General features: G+C 46.9%; 2 protein-coding genes and 1 long non-coding RNA gene across 9 annotated transcripts in view; 2 read left to right on the plus strand and 1 right to left on the minus strand.

Moving 5' to 3' along the window:
- The window catches only part of nfyc (nuclear transcription factor Y, gamma), a 31,028-nt gene extending 22,775 nt beyond the window's left edge, over positions 1-8,253 (plus strand). For 6 of the 7 annotated variants that reach the window (XM_062528774.1, XM_062528777.1, XM_062528773.1 and 3 more), the window contains exons 7-11: positions 2,432-2,503; positions 3,971-4,123; positions 5,250-5,357; positions 5,839-5,895; positions 6,285-8,253. In XM_062528774.1, the coding sequence (XP_062384758.1) occupies positions 2,432-2,503; positions 3,971-4,123; positions 5,250-5,357; positions 5,839-5,895; positions 6,285-6,407 (513 nt within the window). In that variant the 3' untranslated portion in view covers positions 6,408-8,253. The remainder of the gene's footprint in view (positions 1-2,431; positions 2,504-3,970; positions 4,124-5,249; positions 5,358-5,838; positions 5,896-6,284) is intronic. The other variant, XM_062528780.1, reaches the window with a different exon arrangement.
- Positions 4,203-14,545, minus strand: LOC134072212 (uncharacterized). The gene is made up of 3 exons (XR_009937138.1): positions 14,301-14,545; positions 13,080-13,290; positions 4,203-5,390 (listed from the first exon to the last, which is right to left on the minus strand). It is a non-coding gene; the product is annotated as an uncharacterized LOC134072212 (long non-coding RNA).
- Positions 14,546-14,921: 376 nt separating this feature from the next.
- Positions 14,922-27,500, plus strand: part of LOC134072502 (potassium voltage-gated channel subfamily KQT member 4) — a 61,649-nt gene continuing 49,070 nt past the window's right edge. Inside the window, exon 1 of the mRNA XM_062529227.1 lies at positions 14,922-15,716. Coding sequence (XP_062385211.1) covers positions 15,403-15,716 — 314 coding nt within the window. The 5' untranslated portion in view covers positions 14,922-15,402. The remainder of the gene's footprint in view (positions 15,717-27,500) is intronic.

The raw sequence follows: 27,500 nt of genomic DNA on the forward strand, positions 1-27,500 counted from the left end.
TGTGATACATACACACACACGCACACACACACATATACACACACGCACACACGCAGAGCACCTCACAAGGTGTGCATTTACCTTTATCAAATAAACACACACACACACACACACGCACACACACACCATGCACGCTATTATGTAGATAAATAAATCAATTGAAATGAAATACATGCATGAACTTGCACACGTGTGTAAAAATAGCCCAAACGCACAATGCCAAAAGAGCTGTGGGAGTGGAACTGAAGTGTTGGTACACTGGAGACCTCTGTCGGAAGGCCGTGGAAGAATCTTACCGAGCACATCCCTCCCTGTACACACCTGCCTCAGTGTCTGCACTCTGCGCACACACACTCATTTCTACTCTGCTGGAAGATCTCTCCCATGTTTTCACTGGCCACGGATGTGGAATGTTCTTGCGTGGCCTTTTTCCCAACTGAGCAGTATGTAGTCCCAAAATGGCCGCCTCTGACGCATCCAGTGACTCCAGTGTAGAGGAAAGGAATTCTGGACGGATTTAGATCCTTTTCCTAGCGGCTCCACCCAGGCGTCGCTCGTAGACCAGTGTGATCCTGCCCTCTGCCAGACAGTCTTACTGGAGCCCCAGGGAGACTGAGGCCATTTCCAGGGAACTATTCCTCCTCTTCCTTCTCCTCCCTCCTCCTCCTCTTCTTCATCCTCCTCTTCCTTCGCCTTCTCTCTTCTCCCTCGTTCGTCATTTGGAAGCTCTGCTGTAAAATCTTTTGCTTTCTCTCTTTGTTGGCGCTCTTTCTGTCCCTAGACTCTACAGCTTCTTCCTTCTTCTCATTTGTCCAATACACTCTCTTCTTTCTATTTCCACTCTTCCTCTGTTTTTAGATTCCTTCCATCTCTTTTAACCTTCTCTTTCAACCTGTCCTTTTTCATCATTCTCTCTCGTCTTCATTTCATCTCCCACCCTCTCCCTCCCTCCTCCCTCCCTCTCCTCCCTCCCTCCCTCTCTCCTCCCTCCCTCCCTCCCTCCTCTTTCTCCTTCCTTCCCTCTCCCTCCTCCCTCCCTCCCTCCCTCTCTCCTCCCTCCCTCCCTCCCTCCCTCCTCTTTCTCCCCTTCCTTCCCTCCCTTTCTCCTTCCTTCCCTCTCCCTCCTCCCTCCCTCTCTCCTTCCTTCTCTCCCTCTCTCCCTCTCTCCCTCTCTCCCTCCCTTCCTCTCTGTTAAAAGTGGACGCTGGACCTCATTCTCTCTGGGCGCATCAGTGCTGCTTCAGCAGAGCGGCCTTTCGCTGAGCTGTCACTGTACACCACTGCAGTCACCTCCGTACCCCGATCCGCTCCGCACCGTGCCACGGCGCCAGATGGAGTGATTGAGCGCAGGAGGGGGGGGAAGACGAGTCCGACCCGATCGCTCACCCATAGGAGAGCCACGCGTGTCCTTCACGTCCAGATAATCGCATTTTTACTTGACGAGCTGATTAAATGTGTTTTTGAAAGTCGAGCCAGGTGAGGCCATTTTTTTTTTTTAATGCTTGGCTGCGAGCCCTGGGAAACCTACAGCGATCTTATTTTAGCGGAACGAGAACCTCATTTTCCAAAACCATGCACGGAAATGTCTAATAACTGGACCAAGCCGTAATGGCCAAATATAGTTTGTTTTCAAAGTGAAGTCCGAGAGCGGGGAGAGAATTGTTTGTGTTGTGTGGGCGAGTTGGTCAGAGGTGATGATTGGGGAAAGAGGGCGATGGACAGATGGAAGGAGGGAGGGAGCGAAAGAGAGAGAAAGAGAGGGGGGACCTCAAGGAAGTGTAGGAACCTGAGAAGAATGGTGAGATGATTGAGAGAGAGTCCCTGCTCCATTGCTCTGCTGTGGTCCTGTCTGTCATATCGTGTCTCCATACTCACACACACACACACACACACTGAGAGCTGCCCAGTGTCCATCAGTGGTCTTGCTCTATCCACCTCCATGAATGAGCGGTCCCTCAGCCCCACCTTCTCTCCGCCCCTGCATTCAGCCCGTGGCGCCTTTAACAGAGTACGCGGCTTCTCCACAGACTGCTTTTGCTCCATCAGTCGTGTCATTGGGGTTCTCCTGTCCTGCAGCTGCGTTCATTCTCCTCCATTGAGAGCCGTTTTCTCCCTGAGGAGAGATCACAGGTGCCGCGACCACCATCCTCGCCTCACGTCATGTCACGTCACGTCACCGTCGAGAGCTCTGTCATTCACACTTCCTCCTCATCAGCTGCACCGTTCAGCCTTTTTTGCATTGTGTGGCTTTTGCATTGTGTGCTTTTTGCTTTGCATGTGCCTGCTGCTGTGTTTTGTAAAGCCTCTGTCTCTCTCTCCCTCCCTCTCTCTCTTTCTCTCCCTCTCTCACTCTCTATCTGTCTGTCTGTCTGTCTCTTGTCTCTGTTCTCTCGCTCTCTCTTGCCACTTGTGCTCCCTCTCTCTCTCTCAGGTGTTGCAGGGAACCACTATGCAGCAGCTGCAGCAGGTGCAGGTAGCCCAGTCACAGAACACACCCATCACGGTAAACACCTGTCCCCCCACACACCTGCCCCTACCTGCCTGCCCCGATACACCTGCCCTGCGCCTATTCTCCCCCAATCCACCCCCCATCCCCCAATTCCCCCCTCAACAGCTCCTCTCCGATCTCTACAGATGGACTCCACTTACTCGCCCACATCACAGCAGCCCAGGCTCTTGGTTAATTTCCTGTTCTGTGCCGAGTAGAGGCGTATCAGTGTCCCTTATAACAACAGCACGAGTGCAAGTGTAACATTTGCAAGTTAAACATGGAGGCAAATTGGATGAGGTAGAGACCGCTACCTGTCCTGAAAGAGCACCTGGTGGCCTTTTACTAATACCCCATCATATGATTTTTATCAACTTTTTAGATGCTGTTATGTTCTAGCAGTGATGAAATCTCCCTTACGACTGACATGTTGCCAAACCACTCGCGGCCTCAGCTCTGCCAATGCATGCTTGTGTGCGCGTATCTCCAGAGCCCATAGGTGCGTTCAAATTGGGCAAACAGTGGCGAACATTCGTAGTGAACATGTTTTCTTTGAACAGTTCAATTTGAACAATTTGGTGTTAACATCCATTCTAACAGTAATTGCATGGTTGCGTTTGTCAAACTTGCGTCCAGTTCCACAGTATGAACGCGGAGCACCACCTCCTCAGACTGTTTGCGTTTGTTCGCCAAAAACACCAGGCTTACGGATAACTGTTTGCAAGCGTTCGCAAGCGTTCGCTTACGTTGGTGAACTTAAACGCACCTCATGGCTGCAGCGCTGTGGGGCTCCATGCTGAGTGTGACCCCCTCTCCCGCTGGGAGTCAAACCCCCGGTGCAGCTCTGGTGGCGCGGTGCTGTCGCCGGATCCTCTTACTGTTCCTCAACAGAGGCGATCGAGTGTCCCCACCCCCCTCACCCCCCCCCCTCACCCCCCGGTTCGCTAGCCCCTGGGCGGGGCGCAGGCCCCACACTGAGGTGACGCGTCGCTGCGTCTCCCTGGTTACTGCCCAGTCTCACTCTCCCCCCCCCCCCTCCTCCTCCCCTCGCCCAGTCTCCCTTTTGCCTCTCTCTCCTCGTCACCCCCACTGATAAAGTTGAGCTCTCCAGCCAGTGTGTGTTGTATTCGGTGTTGTGGTGGCGTGCCTGTGTGCTGAAATAAAGATTGAGTGCAAATGTGCTTGTAGTGTAAAGAATGAATTGCCTTTCTCTTCCCAACTTAGTTTTTTTCATTCTGCCTCTCTTTCTCTCCTCCCTTTACTCTCTCTCTCTCTTTCTCCCCCTCTCTCTTTCTCTCCTCCCTTTACTCTTCCCTTTATGCTTTTCTCTCTGTCTCTCTTTCTCTCTCTCTCTGTCTGTCTGTCTGTCTGTGTCTCTCTCTCTTCCCTCTCTCTCTCTCTTCATCCCTCCCTCTTTCCCTCTCTCTCTCTCTCTCTTCATCCCTCCCTCTCTCTCCCTCTCTCCCTCCCTTCCTCCTGTAGAGTGCTCCGGTGACCATGCAGGTGGGTGACCAGCAGGTGCAGATTGTGCAGGCGACTGCTCAGGGCCAGCAGACACAGGTGCAGCCGGCCGGACAGACCATGCAGGTCATGCAGCAGATCATCACCAACACGGGGGAGATCCAACAGATACCGGTGAGGAGGCACACACACTGATCCTGTGTGCACACATAGCTGGGTAGTCAATCAATCAATCAGTCAATCAATCAATCAATCAACTTTATTGAAGACCCAAAGGTCCATAGAGACAACACAGTGCAAGTATATGAATAATACTCACCAACGCGGGAGAGATCCAACAGATACCAGTGAGGAGGTACACACACTGATACTATGTGCGCACACATCTGGGTAGTCAGTCAATCAATCAATCAACTTTATTCAAGACACAAAGGTCCATACAGACAACACAGGGTCTATCATTTATACACCATATACAGGCATCGGGTCCAATGTGTCCAAAAGCAAGATGTGTACCTTGTGTCACTCTTAGAAACTTTGTATTTTATAGTGCCAGAACAGCCAGGAATGGCCGTCAAGAACACGTCAATGAAGCAGATGGCGATGTTGTAATTACCACTTTGGGTGGAGTTTTAAAAACATTATCATTTTCAGTGCACTGAAATTGAGTTTGCGTGCGGACGTAGAACAACAAAATACTTTTTGCCTGTTTAAAATTGCTCAGCTCCATGTGGACATAGTCCAATACACTCTTATTGATACTGAACAGATGATTATGATTAGATATAGATAGATAGATACTTTATTGATCCCCGAGGGTAAATTCAAGGTAAAATTAGATTAGGGATTAGATTAGATTAGATCACTTTCAGGAAGACATTTAAATCACAAAAGGTACATTTGAGCTGTGGTGTGAGGGTGAAACTTCCTCATACACGACATGCAAAGCTCATGTTAAGCCTACCTTACACTGACGGACTTTGACAAGTTTTGGGAAAGATTCTTGAAAGATTGTAGTCTTTTAACTAAGGCCCCTCATTCAAGCTTTACTCTTTACTAAACTACAATCTTTCAAGAATCTTTCCCAAATCATGTCAAAGTCTTTCAGTGTAAGGTAGGCTTTAACAGATGCCTGGGTTTCAGTCTGGAAAACTCCAAATGTCTCCAGCTGTCCAGTTCTGAGTTGTCTCCCATGTTAATTGGCGTGGCAGCTGTTAAATCTTCCGCTCCAGACCTCAGCGTGGAGCTTGTGTTTGACCCCAGTGTTCCTTTGTCTCCCCCTTCTGGTGACTGTGCGCAGGTGCAGCTGAGCTCAGGCCAGCTCCAGTACATCCGCCTGGCTCAGCCAGTGTCGGGCACGCAGGTCGTTCAAGGGCAAATACAGACGCTTGCTACCAACGCTCAGCAGGTAGGCCGCACTCGTACACACCTTTCCCTACAACTGGGAAATGCAACATGCAATTGTTAAAAAACTCATAGTTTTGTTCAATAGAAAGAAAGTGTGTTATGCTATTGATTGATTTAGGTTACATAATTGAGATTGAGAAGGTGGGAGCACATTTGAAATTGAGTATGCAATTTTAGTACATGATTGCATATTTGTAAGGGTAGTACACATTTGCATTGGTAATAAATAAATAGCAATTGTATTACCGTACAAGGATGTGAAGTAGGAGTAGATTGATATTAAGATATTTATAAGAGAACGTAGTCGTGGTTCTAGTGTCCTAACGCACAGGCCTCTTCCTTAAGGGTAGTATATTATTTGCTTTGGTAATACTCAGCCATTGTATTTCAAGGATGTGTAGTATAAGTAGATTGATATCAAGATGTCTATAAGAGAACCTGGTCGTGGTTCTAGTGTCCTAACACACAGGCCTCTTCCTCAGATCACACAGGAGGTGCAGCAAGGCCAGCAGCAGTTCAACCAGTTTACTGACGGACAGGTAAGACCCGCTGGCCTCTCCTGTGCATGTTGCCGTTAGTGCTCGCACACATGTGGTCAGGCTTTGGAGATGTGAAGTGGAACAACACTGTTAATGATAAAGCAAAGCAAAGTGATGTACAAATTAAATGTGTTATGGTCTGTCCCAACTTATTGTGACTGGCTAAGTGTCATCTACTGTCTCTTTAGTAGTTATTCATCTTCATGTTCCCTTTTTCCTGCTCTCTCTCTCTCTCTCTCTCTCTCTCTCTCTCTCTCTCTCTCTCTCTCTCTCTCTCTCTCTCTCTCTCTCCCTTCTCTCTTCATCCACCTCTGTAACTTGCCTATGTCCTGGTCTCTGTGTATTCACCCTGTGTGTGTGTGTGTGTGTGTTCCTCTCTGTCTCTGCAGCAGTTGTATCAGATCCAGCAGGTCACCATGCCCGCGGGACAGGAGCTGACCCAGCCCATGTTCATCCAGTCCACCAATCAGACCCCAGACGGCCAGGTGACCACGCAGGTCAGCGCAGACTGAGCCCCCCCACCCCCCCACCCTCTCCCTCCAGCTCCTCACGGCCCCCCGGGTGATGAGGCGAGGGGTGTGTCCTGTCCCCCCCTCGTCCCCCTCCAACGCAACGCCCACGACGCCCCTGACCTCCAGGAAATCGGAGGGGTGGGCCACTACGCCCGACCCCACCCTCACACTACCCCTCTCATACCGTCAGGCCCAGTTCAGTTCAGCCCAGCCCCGCCCCACACACACACACACACACACCCAGAAGCCCGTCACCATCCTCCATCGTCCGCTCCTCTGTAAAAAAAAATAAAAAAAAGCCGCCCTCTGCTCTCCGAGAGCCGACCCCAAGGGCTCAGAGCCCTCCGTCAGTCCCCTGGCTCCTCGTCCTCTCCCGCCTCCTCCGGTGGGAGTCTGGAGAGGTGCCGACGGCCGGAGAGCAGCCTAACCTCCTCAGCCGTGAGACCCAGCTGACATCTGCTGCAGATCCGACCTGCCGTGGGACTTCGATTCCTAAACACCCAGTCCGGTCTTTCTCCGATACGATACGGGCTCCATTTCTTACACTTCCTTTGTCTCTCTTTCGCTTGCTTTCTCATTCTCTTTTATGTCGTTTCAATAGTCACTATTAACAATCTTGTGTTGGTGTCCTAATTTCTTTATATCTATCTGACTGACTTTTTTTCCCCTCTCTCTCGTTTTCCCTTGTCTTCGTTAAGTGACCCTGAGCTCATCCTCATGGCTTGGTCTCTCTCTCTCTCTCTCTCTCTCTCTCTCTCTCTCTCTCTCTCTCTCTCTCTCTCTCTCTCTCTCTCTCTCTCTCTCTCTCTCTCTCTCTCTCTCTCTCTCTCTCTCTCTCTCTCTCTCTCTCTCTCTGTGATGTGTCTGGTGTCCTAAGGAAAGGGCTTCCAGTCGATCTGCTCCATCTTTGAGCTAAGGAGACCTTGCTGTCCGCTTGGACCGAGAGGAATCATGACATCTCATGTGTAGCCGTAAAACGATTTCAAAAGTAATAAAAAAAACAAACTAAGCCATAAACTACACACACACACACACACACACACACACACACACACACACACACCGTCTAACCCACATACATACACACATCACTGTACAGTAACATGATAATACAAACTCGAAACTGCTGGATCAGCTCCAGAAGATGTACCTACTTTCGTTATTTTGATAAGTTTTCATTTGAGAAGTGTCCAGCATTGTGAAATTGATGTCAAGGGCTTTTTTTTTATGTTGGGATCTTGCACACATTACGCGGGCCTCAATAATCTGTTTGTGTTTGGAGGGGATTTTTGTGTGTGGCAATGTTTATTTGTTTGTTTTTTCTCCCTCTTGTTTTTGTTTTTTGTTTTTTGTTTTGTTTTGTTTTTTTTTCCCTCGTTGGATATCGTGCCGTAAACTTGCCCCTCTCACAGTCGTGAGCATTGTCCTCTCATCTCTGTCCTGTCTTTCTTCAGTGTTTTTGAAAGAATTGTTCTGCGTACGTCAGAACTGTTCTGTCCTCTCTCACACTCATCCTTTTCTCACCCCCCTGTACAAAACTGCATTTCTTCTGGGAGCAAGAGGCTCTTTTATACTCCTTTTAATACAAGACGTAATTGTCAAGTAGATTTTTAAAGATGAATGCCCTTTCGTTTTTCACTTGAGGTATTATTATTATTATTATTATTATTATTATTATTATTATTGTTATTACCTACATTCATTGTTGGTCTTACTATTGATATTTTGCATGTAGTTACAACTGCCAGCATGATATGCAACTAGGTACAATTTTTATTTTTGTTTTTATTTTTTGTTGTTTTTGTAAACAAACTTTGAAATGTGGGAAAATAAAAAAGTGAAACCTAAACAAGACTGGAGTGCTTCCATTTTTTTTTTTTTTTTTAACTGAATCCACTGCTCAGGAATGAACATGTATTACAAAAGTTGATCGCTAGGCGGAGACTCTAGTATGCCTGTGAACATTGACAGTTGAAATTATTTACCTGAAGTGTTTTGAATAGGTTTCTTTAATGATGTGCATGCGTTCATGATGTCCAGAGTAAAACATGAATTTCTAACACACTTTGCTCGTGTTTATTATGCGCTCTAATGCGTGGTGGTGGAATGGCAAAAAGTGATCGTCTTGGAATAATACAGTCACGAGTTTGTCTGTTGGAGACCGCTAAGCTTTTCTGAGATCAGAGTGCATTCCTTATCCGACCTAAATCTTAAAAGGAAGACGTAATTACACAGGAACTGCAAATTATGTGCAGGGTGAGTCTGACATCGGGGCAAATTCCCTCATCTTTCGGAATTATTGCCAGAGAGCAATGGGCCAAATACTTCGAAGAACAAATACGAGGATGACCTTAAGCAATTGTGTAGATCATTAATTGATCTAGCTTTCAAATTAAACGACAACTTCATCAGATTAGTAGAGTTGAGTTATTTTTCAAGGATTAGCGTCAGATTAATACGTAGCCCTTTAATATTCAGCCGTCGGATCAAGTTCTGGCGGGGCTTTGATTGTATAAACAGGATTCCAGGTGAACCCTAGTCACCTCTTCAGGAATATCTGTCCGGCCTTCACTTGAAGACATGGTGCCACGTTAATCGACTTAATCGCTGAACAATTAGCGTATTAATGAAAACGGACTCCGACTCGCTTCATCTAATTAGTAAAATGTGAGGATTGTGAGAATGTTTGTGCTTAATCCAAGCATGAATAGGATTGAACTCGGAGTATTTATCTTGGCTGCTGCGTAGTTATAGTGAGATCAAGGAACAGGCTTCAGAAACGCAGGGTTACTTGTGATGAGGCCAATTGTCTTGTAGGCTCCATTTGACTTTGAACTTCTCCCCTTTTGTTGAAGACTAACACCTTAATGCAAAGGGTTGTAGGCCCACATGAAGTAACCCTTGTTTTTTGTGTAGGCTAATGTATATTAGTGCGCCCTTAACATTTGGGCCCAAGCCAACAGTTTTGCTTTTTTCCCCCTCTGAATTTGACAGACACCTTCAGATAGTGTTGGATGGCAGCCTGTGAGGGGTAGCATTACCATGGGCACTCTGTCGTGAATGTGGCACCATGTGTCCATGAGAGGTATTGCCATCTTTAACATGCCAGCAGGGAAAGGTTAATCAAGCAGGCTCTTTGTACGTCTTCATTGTGTGAGTTATATGTCGTGGGATTAGGCCTGTAGCAGAATGGTGTTCCACAGCTGTCGGTTATGTGAGGCTGCACCCTCTGCACCTCTCTAGGAATCTCTCTCTCTCTCTCCCTCCATCTTTTTTCTGCTCTTTTTGTCAACTGCTGCTTGACTCTGACTCCACCCCCCAAACCCCTCCACGGCCTGTTAGTAAATCCCACTGGGCGCTCCAGATCCTGGTCCCCTCACCGGGTCATCCAGGTTGTGAGGGACCGCTTGTTTTGCCTGCCTCTCTCTGTGTGGTTCATCCTGCTCGGGAGTCAGGCAGAATGAATACTGAACGTGTGTGTGTGTGAGTGTGTGTGTGTGTGTGTGTGAGAGAGAGAGAGAGAGAGAGAGAGAGAGTGTATGTGAAAGTTGAATTTAGTAAGGAGACCTCTTGCCAAGAGAAGTTTTCCCAAAAAATGCCAGCCCGACCCCCCCCCCCTCTCTGTGTGGAAACCCGTCCCTTTTTATGAGCGCCTTTCCAGCAGTGGGACTGGGATCCCTGGTGCCCGGCCTGCATGGCCTGCCCAGCCCAGCCCAGCTACAGTTAGTGTCCAGGGAAGAGAAGGGCCGAGGGAGCCACAAAAGCTCCTTTCACGGGGCGGAGGACGGGAGACTTCAACACCCACTCACCCACACATTTCTCAGGCAGGAGAACTCAATGCTCTTCATTCAGCCAGACCGTGTGTGTGTGTGTGTGTGTGTGTGTGGGTGTTGGTGTCTACGCATATCCTGTCAGCTCTGATGTAACAATGTCCTTCTGCTCTGTAAATGTGTATGCATTAATTCTGAGAGCAACTTGGGGTAAAGTATAGTGTTGTGAAAGTCCATTGGCTTGCCGTTAAACGAGAATCCCTAGTGCTTTCACTCTGAGCTCAAATCTTTGTCTTGATCGGGATTTTAGTATGGGAATGGTTCCATAAAGAACCTATTTCTATTTAAAGACGTTTTAAAAATATCTTTTTTTTTTTCAAACTATTTTTTTCCCTCTACAGGCAGTGTAGTTTGCTATTATGCACATACTGTAAGGACACACAATTACATATTTAACCATAAACTTCCTCACTATGACACTGGTATTCCAAAAATCTGCCACTGTTAGTGCAGTGTACATATACTATTTTTATTCCAACTGAAGCAACCCACAGACTGCCCAATGGCTGAAATTAAACAGGGGAATTTCAAACTGAGAGAAACTTTAGGGTAACTCAAAACAACACCCAGTTCTATGTATTAATCAGCCCTTTCTAGACTGAGCGGATCACAAATACTCCTCTTCTTCCCCATTCATTGCCTGAAAATGGCAATCAGTGTGACACCTACAGTACAGTATGTTTTGCAACTGTCGGATGTTTTAAAAAAATAAGGGAAGACACCACCCAAATAGACTTTACAACTGTCAACACTGGGGAAACACGCCCTGCGCTTAGTGGAAGACCACTGTCTCAACTTAAAGAGAATTTAGCTCTGAATAATGACAATATGATTTGAATAAGGTCCTGGCAATATTGCACACATTACTAGTCAAATCAATTGGTTTTAATTGATGACATGGGTTTCTTAGTTGAAATAGGCATCGTACATTCAATATGTAGTGAAGAATGCTAACTTGTGATGTTAAATATATGTCTGGAGAAGTATTTAAAGAGGAACAGTACAGTGAAATGAAATGAGTCACTTGGATCCCCCAACCATTCAGGCACGAGCAGTACCACATTCACTTCCTCCATGAAGGGAGTCTTAACTGCTTTGATGACTTTGAGGCCCAGAAAATATGCTAATCTCCTCCGTTGATATTTTCTTCTTTCCGAAAGGTTACTTTTTCCGATGTTTTTGACTTGAGTATAATCAAAGCTGAAGCGGAAATCGCAGATAAAAAAAATAGAAAAGAAGAGAGAGAGGGGAGAAAAGAAAGGAGAGTGCAGAGAGGAGATTTTTTTTTTTACGAAAGGCCAGAACAACAGGGTGGTATGGGAAAGCCATTACAAAAGTGGCTGAAGGTCCTGCACAGTGCCCAGTGGAAACAAAGGGCTGAGGGCTGACCGCTGCCGATGTGTGGGGTATTTTAAGTCCTCGGTAGGTCCCTGTGCGACCATCCCACCGTCCAGGGGCTCAATAGCAGACCATGGGGTGTGAGAGAATGTGGGAGTGTGTCTGTGTGTGTATGTGTGTGTGTGTGTGTGTGTGTGTGCATGTGTTTTTGTGCATGTGTGTGTGTGTGTGCGTGTGTGTGTATGTGTGTGTGTGTGTGTGTGTGTGTGTGTGTGTGTGTGTGTGTGTGTGTGTGTGTGTGTGTGTGTGTGCATGTGTGTGTGTAAGAGAGAGAGAGAATGCCAGAGGAAGAGAGAGAGAGTGTGAGTGCGTGACTGACTTGACTGAACGAGAGAGAGAGAGAGAGAGAGAGAGAGTGAGTGAGAGGGAGAAAGAAGGAGCGAGAGGAGGTTTACCTCGTGACATTTGGTCTCCTTTGTTCTAGGATCGTAATTCCAGTCATGTGAGCAGGAAGTGGGGAAGAATATGCTGGTCACCCCATGTGTTCTGGTGATGAGGCCTTTTGTGCTGTTACGACACGAGCTTCTGAGAATCTGGACGCAGTCTTATTTTTATCAAGATGAATTGTCCGTATGTGTGTGGACACGCACAATCATAATGTTTTTGGACTACATCAACTAAAACTGGCCATGTGTTCAGTGCATTTTGAATTGTGTTTATGCTTTTAAGGGACAGAGCTGTGAGATTGAGGAACTGAATGTGTGTGTGTGTGTGTGTGTGTGTGTGTGTGTGTGTGTGTGTGTGTGTGTGTGTGTGTGTGTGTGTGTGTGTGTGTGTGTGTGTGTGTGTGTGTGTGTGTGTGTGTGTGTGTGTGTGTGTGTGTGTGTGTGTGTGTGTGTGTTTGTGTGTGTGCGTGCGTGCGTGCGTGTGTGTTTGAGTGTGCATCTGTGTACAACTGCATGTGTGTTTCCACGTCTGTATGCCCGGGTGTGTGTGTGAGTAGGCATGCTTTCTCTGGCCCTGACCTTTGCCAGCTGTTTATAGTCGTCAGATCCACTGCCTGTGTTTTGCAGCCACATGTCTCTTTCCTCCAGCAGCGACACAGAGAGGTGCTCTAGGGCCAACAGTAGGGCTACACTCTTTCTTTGTTTTTATCTCTCTCTCTCTCTCTCTCTCTCTCTCTCTCTCCCTCTCTCTGGGAAAGGGTGCCATCTGTGCAGCCCTGAAAGGTTCTTTGACAGAATCCATGACAGACTGAGTCTGAGTTTAAGTGACGTGATACCAGTGTTACACCGTATAAGTAATCTGCTGATCTACTCAAAAAAACCCTTTGCACCTGTACGTTTTTGAGCTGCTTGAATGTTGATGTGGTTGCATAGCAGCAAGTCTGCATTATCTTGTGGTTACCAAGTATAGGAAGGAAGTGAGAGCGGTGATGAAAGGTACCAAAACACTTTTCTGCTATTTTGCACATTGCTTTTCATTTTGGATGTCATGCACAAACCTGTCTGTACATCTGAGTGTATGGGCCCTGTTTGTTCTGTCTCCTCCAATATTCCCAATCCAATGCCCCTTTTCCCTACATCCACGCTGCTCAATGATTTTCAAGCGCAAAATTTGTGTCAGGAGGACACAAAAGAGCACCAGATCGTCTTTGAAAGAGCACCAGATCGTTGGGATGATGTACATCAGATTCGACCAGTGGCTGAGTTGTACTGTTAAAATAAGTAACAAAAATGTCAAAGACTAGAACTGACAGCTTCCATCTGAGGAGAAAAGCATTTCCATAGGCTTATCATACATAATCCAATTATGCTACATGTGATTTGGACATAGGCTACCCAGTGTCGGGTCAGATTACTTTGAAATGTAATCCATTACTGAATATAGAATACATACAACATTCTGTAAAGAGTAATGTAATAGGCCTACATTGGATTACAAACATAATGTAACTTAATCTGAGTACTTTTGGATAATTTAGATTACTTCAAAACAAAATGTTCAAATATTAGGTAAAAGTAAAAACCAAAACATCTTCCACAATGTAACTCTAATCTGATTACACATTTTTTCTAATGTAATCTGGCCTGATTATAGTTGCCAATTTGATTTTTGTAATCTGATACTTAGTCCAGATTACTTGTAATCATACCCAACTCTGGACATACCCGACTTTCCGAAGTCTTTTGGGGCAGGCCATCATCTTAACAATGATTGTACTTGGAACTTTATATTATTATTATTGTTTCCCATTACACTTGAGTGATTGATGTGTTGACCGAACATAACTAAACTATATCTAGATCCGTGCTAGCGTCATTAACACCTTCGGAGTTTAGTGTGGTCTTTTGATAGCCGCCTCCCACTGTGCGTTTCATGTCCCTTCCTTCCAATGACTCAGGCAGGGGGCATCAGCTTTTGGTGTTTCACAACCCTGTTTTGGTGCCATGCTCGGTCCTTAGCACACACATCTGTGCCTGGGTGATCCCCGGCCAGAACATAAGCAATGTAGACGTATTGCCGTGGCAATAGGTAGGCCTACTGTTGTTATCTAGATTGGGGACTGGTTGGACTTTAAAATATGTTATGTTTTTAAAAATCTAAAGTAAGTTACCATTAGAAGTAGTTCATTTTATCGTCCAAATACGAACTAATCAACATGGAACATAATGCGTCAGTAGCACACATTAACTTACATCGAATAAATATTAAACAAACGCACGTTAACGAACAACTGACTTCGAGGTCCAGTTAGGGTCTGTTTGGTATCCCTCCCTCCCGCTGCCTCTTGCGCGTTCCCTCTCCGCTCCACGCACTCAGAAGCTACTTTGCTCAGCGGTCCTTGTCGGTGCGCCCGTGAGACGCGAAGCACTCGTGCAGAGAAGTTATCCGTTCCTCCTTATCTGCGTTCACTTGAGGGTGACTGTTCATACAATTAAACCACACAGAAGGGACCGTGTGTCGAGATGATCGAACGAGGGGTCTGCCAATGATTCTTTATTTTTCAAGGACCTCACCGCTCCTCCCCGAAAGATCCTGATCAGCGAAGCGCATTGGAAGGGAGCAAGGGAAGAGGACCAAGAGGGCATGTCTTTAAACATCTGTCTTGACATGAAATTATATGAAAAGGGTAGTAATGGATAACGTTTCTGTGGTGGCGACTCTTAAACTCCTCAGCAACTTGACGTAGCTTTCAGAAAACTTTAGATTTCGCGCTGGTAACATCGCTGCGTTGATTGCCTCATAAAGATTAAGCGTTCCGAAAATGTTCTTATCAGAAGTTAGTGTTCCCTATTTAACCGTGATTATTAAGGTCGTAAAACAATTTGTGAGCTGTTTTGGTGGTACTTCAGTCGCACGTGTGGTGGACTTGTCGTCACGATGAACTAAAATTAACTAAAATCAATAACATTGGCACTCGTTCTCTCAAAGGGTCAGAACTTGAAAGCTTGCCACCGAGCCTAAGATAACTTTGAAATGAGATTGTAGTTTTCCTTCAACCATGTTTGTCGCTGGTCGACTTTTCTCTTGTGGCATAGATCAGGATTTGTTTGTTTATTTAAACGGCGGGGATTTGGTGTTGAGATAGGTGGCCCATAGACGCACTGATCTGTGTTGTGCTGCCAAAACCTCAACGCTTGACGCTGTGGTTGCATTGCAGTATACTCTACTACACTCATTAGTTTCCCATTTGCTAGCATAGGTAACTCGATTCCGAAGTCCGTCAACGATGACTTTGATTGCATTTCAGTTTCATTGGCTGATAATTAAATAGTGCATAGGGCATTTTAGACGGATCATTGTATTTCATTCAGTTTACTTTTATGATTCTGATCATGTTGGGAAGCCCTTCCAATAACGGTGGCATTAGGATGCTGGTTCCCCCGGCTCCAACTGACGACAGGCGGGTTGAATTTGTCGCTCTCACGGCGGTTCATACCGAGAGAAGTGAACCATCCACACCGGAACGGGGACACCCCTCTCATCGCACGGGGCTGCTGGGGACCCCATTGCCCGGGCCTCCGGGGCCACGGGCGAACACTTCAGCATCCAATAAGCGTTACAGAAAGTTTCAGAATTTCATGTACAACGTGCTGGAACGACCTCGAGGATGGGCCTTCATCTACCACGCATTCATGTAAGTAGATTGACATTTTACGCACCTGCCTGTCATCACCTTAATTTCAGCTTTATTGTGGAATCACTGTACATTTGGTTACTGATTTTGTCGTCGTCGTCAGAAAAAGTTAGCATTGGAACTGGTGAGTTAAAAAAACAAAGTTCTGCTAATTGCACAAACTATCAATTCAACTTAAAAAATTATGCTGTTTCGAGTTGAGTCGTTCCAGGTGCATTGCAAAAGAATTTCCAATTCAATTCAATTGTGTCACTATAACACTCTTTGAATTAAGCTCTGAGAATATATTAAGCCTAAACAGAGACATTCAGTCTGACCATGCATTTAGACAAGCCAAAATGGTATGTCGAAAATTATTGGCTATTTACAATGGCCATAACAAGTTTGCATAATTGTATGAGAGGTGTCGCAATCATTACCTGCAGATTAGAATGTCCGATGAATGCTCATTCCAGAGATTTAGAGTAAATAGACCTAATGTTTATAAGAAACTGCCTACACTGATATTCAAATATGTAGTTTTGCAAATATTTCCCTTATTAGCGTGCATATAAAACTGTGACCATACGCATGTCAACAAACAAGGTTTTCATCTGTCCATAACACTCAAAGAATTGCTCATGGACACTTTTCGGTGGCAAACAATTTCATTAGGTCGGCATTCATCAAAACATCCGTGCTGTGGCTTGCTTAACTTTAATGGTGCCCACATCTGATACATTTTGACATCCCAATACATCAACAAAAACTCTAACAGTAGTTACCTACACGTGAACCCCATTCACATCTCCGGGTTATTTGGGAGTGGGTAACGGCACCTCTCTCTCTCTCAAACTCCAGCTGCGCAGTGTGCCAGGTGTCCTGAATAATGTATGTCTGAAAAGTGTTGAATAAGAGTTTCGCAGCTATGTTTTGAAGTAAATTGTGTTTTTTGGTTTGACTGCGTTGTTTAATGAGATCTTGGTTTGACAGTTCGTCGGAACAAACCTTACATCACTTTTCTGTTTAATGAATCGCAGCCATAACAAATTGTGACTGTAAAAAGACTTCCGGTAGAAAACGTCTGGTGCATGGCATTTAAAGTTTGAATCAGCATTTAGCATTTATTCTCACAACTACGCTCATAGCACCAGAGATGCAACAGTATTTCAGTCATTTGAGCACACAGAAGTACACAACAGAACGACATATTCATTAACTGGTGGGAAAAAAACATCAGGTTATATTTAATAAGACTTGAACTTGACCTAATCACCCCTCATCAAAGTAAATTTGCTTGCATCAATTAAAGCAATATTAAACACAGTAAAGCCTAGTAGTACAGTTATCTTAACAACAGTAGCCTACATTTAGACAGAGTGACAACTGTCTTGAATAGTATATTTGTCTTTACACACAGTGTTTGGTGTGTGAAAGACTCTTTTTCTGAGATGCTGTTCTCTCTCTCTCTCTCTCGCTCTCTCTCTCTCTCTCTCTATCATGAGTGCAGAGTGATGCTGCTCACTGGCACTGCTTTGCATCCTGTTGTCATAATAGATGGCTGTTTGTGATGAGCTACAGCCACCAGGATGTGTCTCTACCAGCTAAAGTAAATCTTTGTCATTCGAGTGCTTTTATGGACCCCGAGAGCCGTACACGGAACTCCGTCTTCAGGTCCGAGTATCGGAATGAGTGTCGGTGGGCAGTATCTGGACGGAATAAATATGTGTGCTAAATAACAGCATTGCTTTAGGATGCTATGAGTGCAATTGAGGAACACAGCAGAGGAGGGGCGGTGGGTCATTTGTCCTCAAACCTGTTATGCATGGCGGACTTTAATCGGGTAGGGGGATAGGATTGAGGAGGTTATAAATTGCAGACTAACCTATTAGAAGCCGCCCGACCACCCCACCCCTCGCCTCTAAGTCGTAATAAGCCACCACCATTGTGGGTTTGAGGTTTGGGTAGCGACGTTAGAGCGCACAGGTTTGCCGTGTCTCCACTCTTGCAGACGGCGGCGCTTATCAGCGGTGCCCAGGGCCCACGTTGCCATTCATCTCCATGGAGCAGCCGCGGCCCTAATGGATCTCAGTGTAAATCGGCGTTATTCTCCTGCACGAGCTTCCCCTCAGTCACCATCAAAGCTGCATTGATCTCCCAACAGGCCCCTTGTTCCCCTCCGCGTCCCAAAGCCCACTTCCTGATCCTATCTGAAGTTGGGTGTTCCTTTGAATTTTTCTACTTGTTATGAAATAACAAAAAGTCACTTTTTTTGAGGGTTTACTAGGCATTAACTGGAAACCCATTTTAGAAGGCTTAATACCCCCCCCCCCCCCCCTTACCCATTAAAATGGCACCAATCGGACATTGTGTAAGGGAATGCTACTCTGAGCGAGCTAGGCTAAAAGTGCTCCAGAGTGGCGAGCAGTGATTAATGGCTGGGGAGGTGATTTTTTTTTAGACCGGGTAAATATTTTCCTTACGGTGGAGAGCTCTCTCCCTCAGCTCAAGGCTTTTCAAAGTCCAGTCCGCACAGACATGGGGGGGGGGGGGGGGGGGGAGACAAGAGTCTCAAGACCTGGGGGGGGGGGGGTTGGGTGGTGGGGGTTGAGTCCTGACATCTCCTCGTTCTGTCCTCCACTGATGCATCCAGACCAAACAAGAACTTCAAAAGCTCTGCGGAGTCCCTCTGTGTTCCCAGAGCCGACCGAGGGTGCTCTGAAGTCCCGGTGGTCCACTCGCCGTGTCGCTGACCGGTCTGGTGGTGATGTGAGGACGAGGAGAACCCCTGGTGTGAAAGGAAGGGGACCCCCCATCCACCCCCCCACCCCATTTTCCCCCCTTTGAAATTTATGGCGCAGCGGGACAGTTGGACGTCAGTGGTCATCGCAGGATACGGACGTGTTGGACGTCAGTGGTCAGGGTCTCACACCGCTTCGCTTGAGACGGTGACAGCTGTCCACCCCCGCTTTTCCCCTCTCCCCTATATCCAGTGTCCCCGGCCTGTCCCTCCAGAGGGTTTTAGAGGAACACGCAGATGCTTGCGCACGTGGTCACCAACTCACATTGACAAACACACACACACACACACACATACACACACATGCAAATGCGCTGACACAAACACACATGTTTTTAACTGACCTTTTGTTCCCCGTCCTGCTATTCATCATGGCGACCAAACTGGACAGTTGTAACAGAAGCGTCCCCACACAAGTGCCCTTTTCAATTTGAAAAGAATCATTCCACTGCCCTCCTGCTCACATCCAGTCAGTGAATGGGCTGGCCGTGAAGGCCCAAGATAAAACAACAAAAAAGAAAGACAAAGATGGGGCTCCAGAGATATTTTTACACGATTATGGCATTTCATGAACAATGCGTTCGGAGTTCGGACACTACTGTACGCTGCCTTTGGAGGCAAACTTACTCTTTTTAGGCATCAGCTTTATTTGAGTGTTGGGCGAATGTTTATGTGTATATCCGTGTGTGTGCTCAGGTTTGTGTGAGTGAGTGCAATGTCGAACCGGTGAGGTGTGCTCTCAGAACAAGTTGACCGCACTGCTAGTTGCCCTACAGCTGTTACCTGTTAGCTGTTGGTGCCTGACACAAGGGTCCTCTCACGTTTCAGAGGTCATTATGTTGTTGCGTTCATGCCATGAGCTAAACAAGTGAGCATAAACACTGGGGTTGAGGCAAGGCATTGTGGGTAATAATAAATTGGCTGAAGGCAGACGACGTTATCTTGGGTCAGGCTCTTCACTCTGAAGTGGCTGGTAAATATGACCTTAGGGCATGTTAATGTTTGTCTGTCTGGCCTTGACACATATTGCTGTGATAGTTGATAGGATGAAAAATGCAAAACTCTGTGGCACTGAGTTAGCATTAGTCTCCCAGAGCAAGAGGTACATCAGGGGGCAATGGTTGGGCTGATGGACCAGGACTGATGAGTGTTTTTTACCTTATGTAAGCTAATCACAAACCCAATGAAGGCAGAACTCAAACTGTAAGCTCCTCTCCAACCAAAACAGGATTGGTAAATGGTGCTTTGGTTAAGTGGTTGGCAGGTTTTACAACAACATTCAGCCTTGTGACAAATTTCAGATCAATCCAATGCCAAATTTCAACTCACTGCCTCCAGACTAGAGGCACTTGTGGGACTGTACTGTGGTATTTGTGGCTCCCCAGCAAAAAGAACCATAGTATTTTAAAGCATAACTATAAATGTAATGATTCACTGCATGTCACATGGCTTGAGTCTGTTACTCCCATCTTGTAGACAGAAAGAATGGCCTAGTCTTCTTGACAACCACATGGGACACTTTCAGTACGGGCAGAGGGACCTGGCAAGCCAAGGGTGTATGCCATGCCTATGCTGAAAATGTGCCTAGTCCCAGTCAGCATGTAAAATGCACAAACGAGAATAAAGTGGTCACAGCAGATTCCACTGAAGAGTGTCCACTGTGTTGAGCAGTGAGACCTTAGTCATGATGGATCGCGAGAAGTGTTTGTTTTAAAAGCTGCTCTAACGAGACATAACGGATTGCAGGTGCATGTAGTAATTGTTTGCAGGTGACGGCGGTTCGCACGGTCCCACGCCTGGGTTTGAGGCCCATTGTTTTTGCAGACGGTTTGATGTTTACAAGCATGCGCTGTCCACGGTACTGAATTTTGCCTCATTCACTTTTGTGAATGCCACACTGTGGCGTCATGCGTGGGAGGAACAGGTCAATATCACTGTCACGCGTTTGCGTTCAGGGTTGCACCATAAGCAAGGTGAGGGCACGGCAGTGTCATGGAGACGTCCTTATCCTTAAGGCATGCTGAAACATGCAGGGGGCTGGGAAATGTCGTCGCTAATAAGCTATGATTAGTGGTTGCCCAGGTACAGTAAGTATTTTGTGTACAGGTGTACTGACCATCATCCTTTGGATTACGGTGTTCATTGAAAGCAATATGTGGTGGATATGTTGACAGAATGTAAACACCATAGGTGCCTCTCATGCAGTGTTTATACATCATCCCTCGCTCCTCTGGCTTCCATCCTCACTGATCTACATAAAGAATGATGGGGGGAAAACAATGGGATAGTCTATCCAGTGTTAGTTATAGATCAGTGGGAACGCCCCTCGAGGATCGAGCATCGAGGATCGAGGAGGCATGTTGAGAGGCACCCCATGAATGTGCTGGAAGTGGTTGCTTGCACATTATAGTGGATCATTCATATTTGACGTACTTCTTGTATCCCTGATATGCCTAAATTATTATTTTCATTATTGTAAGTGGCATTGTGTACAGAAGCAAATCCTTTACAGTTATTTTACTTACTGTAGATTCCTCCAGAAAAACCAGAGTGAAATTGCATGAGAGCGCGGAGATGGAGAAGGGAGTGATTTTGGCATTTGGTGCGCACTCTGCAAAAAGGGATAATTAGATCCGTTAACAGAACAAACACAGCGACGGCTCAAATTCCATCACACAGGTTTCAGATTGTGAAGAAAAGAGCAACAATTCTATAGCCGAAAAATGACGGGAAGTCTGAAAGAAAAAGCACAAGCTATACAGTTACAGCAGAGGCGTAATGCATAGGCTGAGGAAAGGTGATCCATCAACCCACAGACGCGCTGTCATCTCTGGACAGGTGATAATCTCACCACAGCAAATGCTGACGGCAAGAGAAGCAACAGGCGCCGTGCCATGGCGAATGCCTTTCGGTGCGCAAACACGGCCAAGCGCGAACATCTGACGACAGTGATATCTATGAGCGAGCAAGCCAGGAAATACTCCTTTAAGAGATGTGGTTTAGAGGGCATTAGAGAGGATTATGAAGGTAAAGAAATCTATATGGAATGGAAATTATGTCATCATCACAGGAGCCGTGAACATCACCAGAACAGTGGTCTGAAGCATCGAGCAGCTGATATACAGTGCAGGCAGTATAATGCAGTGTGTTGGTGCACTACAAACTGCTGGGATTTCCATATATGTAATGCTGAGATGTTGAGAATATATACGTTGTGTGTATTCTGCTAATCTACACAAGCCAGCCACGCACCGATTTTGTGGTCCTGCCAGAATCTGCTTCAGTAATCACACTGTAAACCTGTTCTGAGCTATAAATTCCAGGATCAGTCAGGTGCTTAAGGAAAGCTGTACAATACATTTCAGAGCGTGGAGAGCCGTAGGAAATATACAGCACAAAGTGAGTTTATCCAACGTGTGCCTTTTGAGTTCACAATTAAAGCTGACATCTTAATGCTCGAGTGGCTCTCCTGGGTGCTGTTCCTGGAAGTCGCCTGCCCTGCCGTGGGGTTGGTCTTTTTCACGGTGAGATCAGCTGAACTGGCCTGGGAACAGGGAACAGAACAGGTCTCCCGCAGAAAGGAGCTTATTCTACATGGGTAGTTAGGCACTTAAATGTTTTTGATAAGAGTTCAAGTGTGTGTGTGGGGGGTGGGGGGGGGGGATTAATAGATTCATTGAGTGGGAACAGTGGTGTTTCCAGTGTGCTGTGACTGACCCGTGTGATGTGGATGTGATGGCCTTCTGTGACTGACCCGTGTGATGTGATGGCCTTTTGTGATTGACCCGTGTGATGTGATGGCCTTTTGTGACTGACCAGCCCCTGATGCTTTAGCTTCTCTACCTCCTGTGAAGTCTCACTGGGTTAGTTGCACTGGTTGCTAAGGTGCAGGGAGTTATCTGCATGGGTTGCTCACAAATGGTTTATGAGCTGTTTAGCACATATACCTCAGACGTTTTCTGTCACTTGCTTTTGTTTGTCACTTCATTACTTCCTGGAGACAGGATCTCTCCTCTCTCTCTCTCTCTCTCTCTTTGTGTGTGTCTCTCTCTTTGTGTGTGTTTATGCATAGGAGAGGAGAAGGTAGAATTTAATCAAATGATAGTTAAAAAGAGAGCACTGTTTGTGTGTGTGTGTGTGTGTGTGTGTGTGTGTGTGTGTGTGTGTGTGTATAGGAGGTTCTATTGATACTGAATCCTGGTTGTTTGTGTTTCTTGTGTCTATGTGTTCACTTGCATGTCTCTGAGCCTGTGCCTCTGGGTCTGTCCCTGTGTGTGTGTTCAGCACACGTGTCTGTGTGTCGTTACATGCCCTGTAGAAACAGCGACGGATGCCTGGGATTCAATCGGATCAAGTTTTGCTCGGCAGTCGCGACCTTCAACCCGGGCCATTTACAGTGGCCACCGCTTATAGCAAACAGATCCTTTGTGTCCAGCGCGACGCAGCCGTGGGGCCCGTGTGTCCTCGGCACTGAACCGCGCCACTCCACGCCACGCCACTCCGTTCCCCTGCGGTAAAACGAACCTCCGGCGGTGCCAGCCAGTGCTAAGCTCCCACCCTTCAGACGAACATAGAGCGAGAACAGCCGCGCTCAACAGTCGGAACTAAAGGTCGACACGCCCAGCGTACGCACAAGAAAGTGCAAACACGCACACTTGTAGTATGAGGTACACATGTACTGTATGTACACATGCAAGTGTACACAAACACTCACAAATTCACTCAGAGACAAACATTCACTTAATCATTTATGTATATACTCCATAATATTTCGCTATTGCTCACATATATACATGAACGCAATATAATATCCTTGGTTGGCTGTTTTTGTGTGTTTTCTATTGTGTTCCGAATTTCAGAAAAGTATTTTCCTACTTTTCTCCACGTCCTCCCCAGAGTGCAGGTCTGACCAGAATAGAGCTCAGGAGGGGCCTCGTCTGGAGGAAGAGCGCCGGGCTGAAAGAGAGAAAACTGAGAGTAAGGGATGCAATGACAGAGAGAGAGAGAGAGAGAGAGACAGAAAGAGCCAAATAGAGAAACAGAGTGGACCAGAGAGAGAGAGAGAGACAGAAAGAGACAGAGAGTAGATTTTTATTAGGTGGACATACAGTAAGTGCTTGAGTCACAGTCCTATTTCAATTCCAGCTGTGTTTGGTGTGTGTTGCTTTTTGATGTGCTTGCTGTAGTTTTGGTCATATTCGAGTTCCGTGCCAAAATCTGAAAGTGGGATCCGCAAATAACTCCTGTTGGAAGCAAGGGCTTGACAGCTCAGAGTGCTGCACACCTCACTGGTCTCCTAGTTAATAAATATATAAATAAACAACACATTCCACACTCTCTCCCTCTCACACACACATGCACACACACACATACACACCCTCACTCAAACAGAGGTATTGCGTGTGCGCGAAATGCCTTTAGTGCTTGCTGTGCTGTTACTGTGTTTAATAATGCATTGTTTGTGCTTTTAAAGAAAATTATGCTGCAATCATGATCCCATGGGGGATACGTGCTCTTGCCCACCCCCCTCCCCCCTCCCCACCCCGGAGGAGGTCATCGATTTCCTGTGTGCCGGCAGCTGTGTGCTTTCATATTACCTGCAGATGAGCCCTGCTCCCCGTGTCTAAGCGGGCCATCAGCGTGGAGCGGCTCGCGTATATATTACATTGCGTCGACAGCAGCGTTGCAAGCATTAGCTTCTTCACTTTAGCCTTTCCCCCCTAGCGCCTTGCTTCGGCTGATCTTTTTTATTTTTTTTTTTCAATTTTCGTCATTGCCTTTTTTTTTTATGTTTCGTTTTTGCTGCCTATTCGAAACAGCCTCCTGTGCAGACCTGCCACCTCAACAGTGTTTGTTTTCCTGTCGTTTACCTTTCCCCCATCAATTAATTCTTCTCAATTTCCCCTCATTTCCCCTTCCATCATGCCTCTAATGTTTTCACTAGTTGGGGGGTTTCTGCATTGGGCATTTTCTCCCTCCCCCTATACCCACCTCTCTCTCTCTCTTCTCTCCTCCTCATTCGTCCAGCTCTATATCCCCACATGCCTTGCGCTTGTGTGCCTCTGTATCAATGTCCAGCCCTAGTGGCCTGGGAATCTCCCCTGCCTGTAACCTTCTATGGCTGTACGGGCCCGGCCCCCTGATCCGTGATCCACGAGCACTGGCGATGGTAGGTGATGGATGCTGTTTATGCCCGCGTGCCTCCAGATGCTCATTATTTATAGATGGGAGAGAGAGAAAGAGAGAGAGAGAGAGAGAGAGAGAGAGAGATGCTCTCGTGGACTCAGCTGGGATGGTCCCAGTGCAGCCAGCCCCTTGTCCACTCACACAGGCATCAGAGGGGTCGGCCGGGTTGGCGATTGCGGGCCGCGCCTCCGGAACGATCCGTGTGCTTTACGGGACAGTCAGTGGAGGGTCAGAGGAAGGCATGTGTGTGTGAAGATCAGTGGGTGAAGGTCCTGAACTGTAAGGACTACAGTTTTGAGTTCTAGGAAATCCCTTTTTTTTTAACCTCTGAATTGTCCACACAGAGAAGCTGCTTCATCTTGTCTTCATATGATCCTAAAGGGTGTGTGAAGTGCCTGTAAAGTATATACTTTTAACCACCAGGCGTAGAGAGTGCCATCGAGATCCCTGGAGGGCTGTTCAGGAGCCTGTTGTCTCTGAGAGGGTGGACCACAGTGGTCGGTCGGACGTACAGCTATAAATAAGGAGAGTGTTCTGGAGTCTTCTTGACCACGATGCAACCAAGCAAAATTCACACGGCTCTTTCTGGTTGTTTTCACAAAGCAAACAGCTCCCTTGGAGTGTGTGAGATGTGTTGACGATGGACCACTGATGTTTGGAGATTTGCTGTTGTTGTTTTTAGTTGTGGTCGCGGTTGTAGGGTGCGTGTGGCCTTGATGGCTTTCAAAAGCCGGATCAGATTTTTGTGACAAGTCCACTTTGAGCGTGTTTGTTATGTGTCGAAAAGCACGACACAAAAAAACAAACGCACAGCAAAAAAAAAAGGGGGGGGGGGGGGGGGGATTCTGGAGAGACGAAAAAGAGAAAGAAAACAAATGTGTTGGACAGTCACACAGCTTTCGTTCCATGAATATTATATCGCTCTTGTACTTGAAGAGCATCGGAAGTGGGCCTTATGAGTTTAATGTTTTGAACTTCCAAGCAGCGTTTGAATGGATGGTTTTATTGATGACTAAGGTAAATGAAACATGCTGATGATGGAGGGAGGGGAAGGGGGTGGAGGAGGAGGAGAGCAGGCGGATGGTGTGATGAAGAGAAGGGGGAGGGAGGAGGAGAAGGAGGGGGAAAAAAAACACTCTGTGCACTCCGTCTCCATTTAACCTGCGCTTGATTGCGGATCGGTCCGGTTTGTTTCTCGGCCGGCCGCTTTATGAGCGCGCCTCGGTGGGAGTATGTAAATTCAGCTCCATTAAGGACGCATCATGAGCGTCCCCCCCTCCCCCCGCTGGCCTCACCGGGTATTATCTCCCATTCTCACACGCCCGTTTAAATTGGTCACTGCTCGGCATCCTTCTATCCTTCTTCCCGGCTCTCTTTTACTCCCTCTCTCCTGCTCTCTTTCTCTCTCTCTCTCTGTCTCTCTCTCTCTGTCTGTCTCTCTCTCCCGCTCTCTCTCCCTCTTTCTCTCTCTCTCTCTCTCTGTCTCTCTCTCTCCTGGTGCCCTTTCCTTCACTCCTGTGAATGGCGTGCAATGAGCCCATGTTGCACCTTCAGAAGCGGAAACTTTCTGTGTGAGCAACGAAAGGGCATTCAGCTTGCTCATGACGGATGTCCAGGGACATGCAGTCACACACAAACACACACACATACTTTCTCTCTGTTTCACACCCACAAATACACATAAACACACTAGACACACACACACACACACACACACACACACACACACACACACACACATAAATACACTCAAACACACACACACATGCACATTCACACTTCCACCGACTCTCATCCCTCAATCTACACAAGGAGCGCACAGTGTGGAACAAGCTGACCCGGGGTGAGAGTGAGAGGATCAGACAACTTCCCCTTCATTTGTAGCCTCTTCCTCCCAGGCCCCTGGGTGTAGATTGTGTTATTCCTGGGTGCTGGACAGGCGCCAAAATAGAGAACACCAAAGGGACTAAACACCACCCCCCCCCCCTACCCCCCCACCCCTCTCTCCGACCCCCCCCAAAAAAACTGACCAAAGTGGAGCGCTCTGAAGTGTAGAGAGCTCCTGTCCTGTGCTGTGTTGTGTGCCCACTGTCAGACACACAACCGCATCAAGCATCAAGGCTCCGTGCTTTCGGAAGCGAAGCCTGCTTCTCTCTCCCGCTCGACACCGTCTGGTCAGTCTTAACGCGGGGGCTTTGTAGAGAGCGTCTCTGTTGTGTTTCATCGGCTGGCTACCGCGTGCGTTTGACGCAGTGCAGGACCGGACTGATGGCCAGCAGACCTGGCGACAGAGTACAAAGAGAACGGCGAACAGTGGAACAGGGACGGCACAAGAGCAAAACGGGGAGTTTAGCGTCTAGTTAGAGTCAAACAGGAAGCCTGGTGACATGGAGCTGGGAGATAAGATATCGAGATCCTTACGCTCTAATAGTCCTTCTTCTCCTCACCATTTCTCAGTAGCTGTCCCCCCCCCCCCCTTGTGATACGGGTTCTTTTAAAGTTGTTTAAAAATGTGTTTAAATTCTCATTTCCCTTTTATAGGACACATCGAGTCGAGTGCTTAACGTGGAAAATCGGGATTGAGACGTGTAACGCCACGGCCTTGCTCTCTGTAATGCGCCCAGAGATTGTGGTCAGTGATTAATGGTGGCGTACAAACCACAGCTAATTGAATCGCGCACAGGTCATCAGACGTCGTCACAAGGCACAGTGGGCCATACAATTACATGAGGAAGATAAGAGAAAAGTAGAGGAGTCTGTAAGGCACGAGAACGTGGCAGTGCAGGAGACAGAGGGACACAAGAGACACTGTGAGGAGA

This window comes from Sardina pilchardus, chromosome 24, assembly GCF_963854185.1.
Source record: "Sardina pilchardus chromosome 24, fSarPil1.1, whole genome shotgun sequence".
NCBI lineage: Eukaryota > Metazoa > Chordata > Actinopteri > Clupeiformes > Clupeidae > Sardina > Sardina pilchardus.